The sequence below is a fragment of the Spermophilus citellus genome (genome assembly GCF_964194105.1).
Source record: "Spermophilus citellus genome assembly, chromosome: 1".
Lineage (NCBI taxonomy): Eukaryota > Metazoa > Chordata > Mammalia > Rodentia > Sciuridae > Spermophilus > Spermophilus citellus.
This window is the reverse complement of record NC_138182.1, coordinates 116,120,876-116,130,273: the sequence shown is the minus strand read 5'-3', so window position 1 is coordinate 116,130,273 and position 9,398 is coordinate 116,120,876. Positions and strand designations below refer to the sequence as shown.

Sequence of the window (9,398 nt, the reverse complement as noted above, 5' to 3'; positions counted from 1 at the left end):
AAAAATAAATATATGAAAAAAAAGAATAAGAGAAACATTTTTTACATTGCTTCCATTTACAGATTTTCAATGCAGTATGAGGGCATTATGCAACTGAAGGTGAGTGAAAGCCCTGAAAGCCTTTCCAGGTTGTTTTCTTACAGCCTCTCCCCAGTTAGTGTTTTCAAATTGAATTGGAATAAGCAAAGGTTGTACCACATTGTTTATATTCAGGAGGCCTCTCACCAAAACTTATACTCTCGCCAGTGTATGTTTGTTCATGTACACGAAGATAAATACAACTTGTGAATGTTTTACCACACCGTTTACATTCACAGAGCTCTACTCCAGTATAAATGTTTTTATGTACATAAAGTCCACAGAAATAAGTAAAGGCTTTCCCACGTTGTTTACATTCACAAGGTTTTTCTCCAGTATGAGTTTTTTCATGTATCTGAAGATAAGCCATACTCCTAAAGGCTTTACAACACCATTTACTCTCAGAGGGCCTTTCTCCAAGGAGATTGTTCGCACATTTGAAGAAAAAGAGAGAGGAAAAAAAAATGAAGATTTTTCTTTTCTTTTAAAAAACATTTTAGATGTTGATGAACCTTTATTTTATTAATTTATACGTATTGTTGAGAATCAAACCCCATCAAACACATGCTAGGCAAATGCTCTACCACTGAGCCACAACCCCACCATGAAGGTTTTAATACATAGTTTACATAGAGCTTTGTTCCAGTATGAGTCTGTTCACGCAAATGAAGATAAGTGGAATGATTAAAAGTTTTATCATGATGTTTACATAGTCATGTAAATATTCTTTCCAGGATGAGATTTTCATGGGAGGGAAGTTCACAGGTTGAAGCAAAGGCTTTCCCACATTGTTTACATTCATTAAGGCTTCTTTCCTATATGAGTTGGTTCATGTGAGCAAAGGTAACTAAATGAAGAAAAAGGCTTTCCCACAGTGTCCACACTGATAATGATTCTCTCCAGTATGATTTGGATTAAGTACTTGAAGGCTAGATGAAGTAGTGAAGGCTTTTCAATGTTGTTTACATTTCTAGAGCTTCTCTCTACTATGAATTCCTTCATGTGCATAAAGGTTAAAGGACTTAGTGAAGGCTTTGCCACAATGCTTACATTCATAGGGCTTCTCTCCAGTATGAGTTCTTTCATGTGAGTGAAGGGAGGATGACTGAGTGAAGGCTTTACCACATTCTGTACATCCATAGGGTTTCTCTCCAGTATGAGTTCTTTCATGTCTGCAAAGGGTACCAGATGAACTATAGGCTTTACCACATTGGTTACATTTATAGGGTTTCTCTCCAGTATGAACTTGTTTATGTTGCTGAAGGTAAGAGAAGAAAATGAAGGCTTTTTCACATTCTTTGCATTTATAGGGCTTCTCCCCAGTATGAGTTTTTTGATGTCTGTGAAAGTTATCAGATGAATTAAAGATTTTGCCACATTGCTTACATTCATAGGGCTTCTCTCCAGTATGAATTTGTCTATGTCTTTGAAGGTAAGAGAAGGCAGTGAAAGCTTTTCCACATTCTCTGCATTCATAGGGCTTCTCCCCAGTATGAGTTCTTTCATGTATGTGAAGGGTACCAGAGGAAGTAAAGGCTTTGCCACATTGCTTACATTTATAGGGCTTCTCTCCAGTATGAATTTGTTTATGTTTTCGAAGGGAAGACAAAGCAGTGAAGGCTTTTCCACATTCTTTGCATTCATAGGGCTTCTCCCCAGTATGAGCTCTTTCATGTGAGTGAAGGGTACCATAGGAACTAAACACTTTGCCACATTGCTTACATTTATAGAGCCTCTCTCCAGTATGAATTTGTTTATGTTTTTGAAGGTAAGAGAAGGTAGTGAAGAATTTATCACATTGTTTACATCCATAGGGCTTCTCTCCAGTATGACTTATTTCATGTATGCGAAGGATAGATGACCAAGAGAAGGCTTTGCCACACTGCTTACATTCATAGGGCTTTTCACCTGTATGAGTTCGCTTATGCATTTGAAGGGAAAAGTTAGAAGTGAAAGCTTTTGTACATTGTTTACATTCATAGGGCCTCTCTCCAGTGAGAGTTCTTTCATGCATTTTAAGTTTAGAGAACCTAGTGAAGGCTTTTGCACATTGTTTACATTTATAGGGCTTGTCTCCAGTATGAGTTCTTTCATGTAACTGAAGGTTATAGGACTGAGTAAAGGCTTTGCCACACTGCTTACATTCATATGGCTTCTGTGCAATATGAGTTTGTTTATGTACCTGAAATTCAGAAGAAAAGTGAAGACTTTTGCACATTGTTTACATTCATTGGGCTTCTTCCCAATGTGAATTTGTTCATGCCTATGAAGTTTGCTGGATGAAGAAAAGGCTTTACCACACTGTTTACAGTGATAGGGTTTCTCTCCAGTATGAATTTTTTTCATGTGGACGAAGGTAAGATAATCGAGTGAAGGTTTTACCACATTGTTTACATTCATAGGGTTTCTCTCCAGTATGAGTTCTTTCATGTAAGTGAAGGTAAGAAGACTGAGTGAAGGCTTTGCCACAATGCTTACATTCATAGGGCTTCTCTCCTGTATGGATTAGTTTATGTATTTGAAGGGAAGAGGAAAAAATGAAGGCTTTTGCACATTGTTCACATTCATAGGGCTTCTCTCCTGTATGAGTTCTTTCATGTGAGTGAAGGTAAGACGACCGAGTGAAGGCTTTGCCACACTGCTTACATTCATATGGCTTCTCTCCTGTATGAATTTTTTTATGTATTCGAAGGTAAGAGAAAGTAGCAAAGGCTTTACCACATTCTTTACATTCATAGCGCTTCTCCCCAGTGTGCATTTGTTCATGCTTATGAAGTTTAGTGGATGAAACAAAGGCTTTCCTACACTGTTTACATTCATAGGGCTTCTCTCCAGTATGAGTTCGTTTATGTATTTGAAGGTAAAAAAATGTAGTGAAAGCTTTACCACATTCTTTACATTCATAGCACTTCTCTCTTGAATGAATTTGTTTATGTATTTGAAGGGAATATGAATAAGTGAAGGCTTTCCCACACTGTTTATATCTGTAAGTTGTCTCTCCAGTAGGAGTTTGATAATGCATTTGAAGGTTATTTGAAATAGTAATGGCACCTCCACATTGCTTACATCCAGGTGGCTGCTCTCCAATATGAGATGGTTGATATTTTTGAAAACACCTGGAACAACTGAACTCTCTTCCACGTCAGACCTCCATTAGGACCATTTACGGTGTGCTCTGACACGTGGCATGGAACACTTGTGAGAGAAATGGAGGATTTTCTCTTCTCTTTACATTCATATAGCTTTCCGCCACACTCCTCATTCTCATATGGTTTGTTTGCAGAGTGAGATATGATGGGCCTATTAAGGAAACGTGACATGTGAAGACCTGTCCACACATATTGCTTTCACATGAAATGACTAGCAGGAATGGTCTTTTAAGACTAAGATTTGGAATCTCAATAAAGGTTTTTCTGCACTGAATACCTTTTCAAATTTTTCCAGAACCTACCATATGACTTCTGTAAAAATTTTAAAAGTACGATTTATGGTTGGATCATTACTACTTTATATTTATTAATAAGCATTGCACTTATACTATTACCAATATCAGGTAAAGTATGGGTTTTCTGCCATGTCTATATTGTATACTCTTTGAAAGTCAATGTAACAATTATTTTGTAAAACTGCTTTTCCACAGCTGCTACTAAAGCAGTGCTATCATAAATGAAGTTTGTTGACACTGTCAACAAGTCAATATTTTTTTGAAAATAGTTAACATCTATCTTTCATTAAATTTTATATTTGGTGAAATAAGAATAAATATAATTTATCTCATGATTGTTTTTGTTGCTTATTTGTGAAACTATATGATGTGCTAGAATTCCCTCATGGTGCTGTTTCCTCATATGAGTACAAATTACCTTAAGTCTCTCTCAGTATTTGTGTTCTGATATTCCATGTTCTGGTCCTCCCATCCATCTCCTGAAATGTAGTTCATGAAAACTCATTATGAATCACCATGATTTCAAAATGCATTATGGGATTTACAATTTAAACAACTATAATGCACCCATTAAAAAAAAAGGAAAAAGAAAAAAAAACAAACAGGAGTATGGTATTTACGCTGCAGAGTGCAATGACATTAGGTCCAATTTATTTTCCAAAGTATTCCCTTTCCCACATTCCAATTCATGAGGAAAAAAAAAACTCTCAGGTGCTCTGTCTTTGATTATGCAATGAAATTTCATCCTTACCTACAGAAGCCAGGTTTCTAAGGACTTCCTGCATCACATCTCTGTAGAGACTCTTCTGGGAAGGTTCCATCAAAGCACACTCCTCCTGGGTGAAGTTCATAGCCACATCCTCGAAGACCACTGAATTCTAAAATACCCCACAGAAATGTAGTGCAGGCGAGGACAGATGGTCAGCATGAGGGCTCTACTCTTAATATGTGAGATGTTCTCACAATTGTGATCTCTAAATATTCAGTCTATGATTTGGTTGTTAAACATGTACTCTGTTTGCACTTACTTCCCCAAATGCACATGTCAATATAAGAACTGAACTATCCATGAAAGCATAAACAGTTTTAGTCCAGGGAGTAAGGCATGCTCCTGGGTCACCCCTAGGATCTTTGTAGGGTGAATGTCTAATACATGGAATAATGAAACCCTATGACATCATGTGCACAGAGAGTTAATATTAGTTACCTGTCAGTACCTATCCTGAGAAATGCCTACTGGCTACGTTGTACTTTAGCTGGTAGACAGAGGTAAAGATTTGGATGGGATCTCACAAACTAAGCATTTACACTGAGTCACAGTGCTTGACAGTGTAAGTAAGCAACACATTATGTGCTGAACGATTGCTTTACTCTCGAAATTGTTTTATTTTGTCCCACTCATACAATGTAGAACCTCCAGGATCAATGATCGCCAACCCATTAAAAAAAGAAAAAGAACCCTCTGAAAACAGAGTCTAAGAACTTCCTTAGTAGACAACATTTCATTGAGGTGGTCATAACATGGTAACTGGGGATTGAGCTCACCAAGAAAACCAATTGGAATTTATTGGTGCTTTACTGCAGATGAAATGTAACCTACTAATTAAAAGAACAATCATGAATAAAGAATTTATAATATCCTCCAATTAATATCAAATACAATGGAAAAAGTGTTAAACCCTTTTCTGACATTTCACAAATCAAATTCCTAATCATCAATGGAAGGTACTTGTCCTAGCCCAATAAGAATAAGAAATATGTAACACCTGTCAATATGCTCTAGATAGCAGACTGTTTGGCTTATATAATATATAGTCATGTGCCACATAACAATATTTTGGTCGAAGACATTTTTGGATAATAATGGGCTACATAAAAATGGTTATCAGTAGAAAAGGGATTACTGCAGTGTTTGTAGTGATGGTGGTGCAAAAATATGTAATGAACGATCAACTTTGGTAGCTTGTTAAGTGAAATGCTGTGTGGGGCTGGACCCTAGGAAGCACTGACATGATACAGCCTAGGTATGTAATAGCTATTTCTTCTAGGACTGTGTGAATACACTGTGGTGTATATGCAATGGTGAGGCAGCCTAAATATAAACTACCAGAATGTTTAAGTGACACCTGAGTATAAATAAAGAACTTTAAATAATACTATTGGACATAGCTGGCATAGGGTTACTTGTAGGTATTCTGACCGTGGAAATGTAAAGGGAAGTGTTCTTCTGGTGAACAAACTCCTGGGGGCTGGTGGGGCAGTTACAGGTGCTCTGTTTCTTGTGCTTGGAATGTCCAGCAATTTCTCTTTGAAGCTATTAAGATAACTATACAGGCTCACTATCTAATTTCTATGGTGATGTCCTTAGAGAAAAGGGGTTCTGTGTTTATATTAACCTGGACCTTATGTCAGTTAGTTAGCACTTGGGATCAAAGGAAGACTAAATCACAATGTAGTCATGGTAACAACAAGCTATGTAACTTGGGAGATAAACATGGTGCTAGGAGGAGCAGCCACTTGTTTCTTGCTTCTGCATTGTATGGGTAAGTCTCTGTTGTATTCCACGACTAAAACACCCAGTCCAGTGAACTGGGCTGCACAAAATAATCAGAGACAGAAATACCTTTTTCTTTGGGTCCTGTCATGGCTCCTCTGACCTTTGAGGTCCATGGAAAGAGAGAGGAGCAGGTGCTAAACCCTTTTAATGGGAAGAAGCCATTCAAATGAGGCAAGAAGTAGGATTACAAGGGAACAGGTGAGTGTAGCTCAACCCCTCTGGGTGCACCCTATTCCTAGAGCCATTCCCAGTGCCACACGTTATTATCTGAACGAGGGAAAAGACCGAGTCACCAGTCATGCCACTATTACACCAGACTACAGTGATCTTTCGGATCCTCATGGTGCATCAGGATTTAAAGGTGTGTGTGTGTGTGTGTGTTTGGAGTGGCTCCCCACAAGCCTTCTTTGTCCCCTTCTTTACAGTTAGCAGAGAGATGAACCATGAGATGGACCAAGAGAAAAGAAAGTTTTCAGTGGTTTGAAATTCATATAAAAAATTGACTAATGACAGAATGCACTGTTGAGAAGTGGAAACATTCACATGCAATTTTAAAGATGAGTCAACACAAAATGGTATTAAACTGAAAAAATGCATTATTTTCCTCATTCCTTGCACACATGTTAATTCATTAGACATTCTGGTGTGAAATACAAAACTAAAACAGTTTCAAAATGTTTTTTTTCTAGAGAAATAGAAAAAAAAAAGATTTTTATATAAGAAGAGTAAGCAAGAACAAAGAATGAGAAATTCAAATGCATTTAAAAGATAAAATGAATTAAAAAGTAGCCTGAAATAGATGGGACATTAGAGGGTGTGGGTGCATAGTGATATGAATAAATGCACAACTGAAATGGAAAAGAGCCAGGATGTCAGCAGGAGGAGAAAACCACGTTAACAAAAAAAAAAAAAAAAAAAAAAAAAAGAAAAAAAAAGAAAAGAAAGGTTTAGAAATTATCCACAAAATCTGACACAACTAAAACTACAAACTACTTCAGGGAAATGATACATGTAAAGATATCTGGTATTTGCAAGCAAAAGGAATTGTAAATCTACACAAAAATTAACCATGAAGTCAGTTCAATCACTTTCTAAATAACAATGACATTTTTTACATAAAAGTAAGAAGTATCGTTCTAATGTTCACATGGAAATACAAGAAAATCAACAACAGAAGAAAAAAATAAACTACAGAGCACCACATTTCCAGCTTTCAAAACCTCCTCCAACTATATTAACAAAGACAGAGTAGCACTGGTTTAAAGGCAGACACATACAACAATAGGGGAAAATGGGGGACCAGGACACTGCTGACCCATGCAGAAAAAGAAGAAAAAAAATGTTGCACAAGGGACCAGGGTCATTCCAGTAAACAGGACCTTCAGGAAAATGAATGGCTGAGAAACTGTGTGTTCATGTCGATGCGTGAAGTCAGACCCTCCCCTCACAGCACGTGCCTACATGAAATCCACATGGACCAAAGCCTTGAAGAGATGAACCTCACCCATTCTTAGAAGACAATGCAGAGCACAATCTCACAACACTAGAGCACAATCTCACAACAGTGGATTTTGGAATGGTTTCTGGGATATTGTTCCATCCATGTGATTCATGAAAGAATAGATGAACTTGATTTCACCAAATGGCTTTCAGTCCTATGGTTTACAGCAATGAGAGTGAAACTATGGACACCACACTGAGTGGAACAAGCCAGGCACAGAGAGACATCTGTGTGTACAAACTCACTCAGAGAAGCTGCAAGTTGAATTCAGAGAAAGTACAAGAGTAGTCACCAGAGGCAAGGAAGAGAGAGGAGAAGGGACAGGGAAGGACTGGAAGAGCAGACTGTGTATCAGGTACTAAAATACACTCAGACAGGGCCAGCAGGACTGCTATCCAGAACAGTAGAGTGTCCAGAGCATGTAGTGCACAACATGTCACTTTGCATTTCATAATAAAGCAGGGGGAGTAGTCCACAGACACCCAGAAATGATAAATGTAAGGGTCAGAAGGGCTAAAGCCCTGATCTTATCATGACACACTGGAACAGGCGTGCAACTAGCTCACTGCACCTAATCCACATTTGCAATTTAAAAGCAAATCAACACTAAAGAGTGAAAATTTTATCTTTCATTGGACACCACCAACAGAGTGAAATGGCACCCCAAAGAAATGTGGAAAACAGGGGCACATCATGCATCTGGAGAGGGTTGATACCTAGAAAAAGCAGCTGACAAAAATCAAACCCATCTTCACGACATCAACACGCACATACCAGGAAAAGAATGAAAAACCCTAAAGAGCCACAGGGATCTACAAAACCTGAGGCTACACTGAAGAACAAAACCCTGTCTCCGTGACAGAAAAACAAGTCAAGGATTCCTGCTCTCACTACTTCTAGACAACACAGCAAGAGGGGGGCTCCCAGGGAAGCCAGGAACAAAATCACAGCATTCCAGACCTCAGGGCCGACTCACACAGCACCAGATACTGAGGCAAAACCAAGGACTCCACCATATAAAGGTGGGAAAGGTAAAAACTCAGACCCACTCATGGACTGAGATAGCTGCCACAGGTACCAAGACAGGAGGAGAGAGGGACACCTTTGCATCCTTCACCACCTCTCACCCCGTCAACAGTGACCACCTGACACAGTGCCCATTTGCCCATTTCTGGCTTCCTGCTCCCTACAGTCTCTACTACAAGTGGATAAGGACATCTGACAGGGTTTCTTCACTGCTGTACCTACCAGAAAGCCTGGACACGGAGAAGATCAATACCTGAGAAGTCCCAGGGCTCTAACACACAGAGGCCTCACACAAGCCTCCTCACAGGCCCACAGCCACTCAACTGCAACAGGCTGAAGTGATCAACCCTATCTCATGTGTCAGAGAGGTGGCTCCTGGACCCCAAGCCATTTCACAAAGTTGGGGAAACCCAAATGAGTTCACAATGTAGGTCCACGTGACATCCTGCCCTACAAAGTTCAGAGCACCAGCACTCATGATTTTCAAAACCTGGAAGCACCCATGAGGAAGATGTGTTCCCAAGGTCAGGAGTGAAAAATTTAATAAACAAAACTCATTAATTTAATAATCAAAAAAATCAACTTTTTACTCATAAAATTCTGAAGTGCAATTTAAAAAGTTCATTTACAATGACACTCAAAAAATAAATATAGAGAATAAACAATATAATAATATATAATACATACATAATAAATAGCAAATAGAAAATTTTAAAACTTATTTTCTAAACTATAATGCTTGGTGAAAGTAGCTCAACATCCAAATAAATACCATTCTATGCTCATGGATT

General features: G+C 38.4%; 1 protein-coding gene and 1 long non-coding RNA gene across 2 annotated transcripts; both read right to left on the bottom strand.

Moving 5' to 3' along the window:
* Positions 1-644: 644 nt before the first annotated feature.
* LOC308655240 (uncharacterized protein) lies at positions 645-2,033 on the bottom strand. Its single transcript, XM_081305186.1, has one exon. The coding sequence runs from the start codon at positions 2,006-2,008 to the stop codon at positions 1,049-1,051; it is 960 nt and encodes a 319-aa protein (XP_081161312.1). The 5' UTR covers positions 2,009-2,033; the 3' UTR covers positions 645-1,048.
* Positions 2,034-2,539: 506 nt separating this feature from the next.
* Positions 2,540-4,400, bottom strand: LOC308645497. The gene is made up of 3 exons (XR_014021227.1): positions 4,275-4,400; positions 3,942-4,002; positions 2,540-3,378 (listed from the first exon to the last, which is right to left on the bottom strand). It is a non-coding gene; the product is annotated as an uncharacterized lncRNA (long non-coding RNA).
* Positions 4,401-9,398: the final 4,998 nt, after the last annotated feature.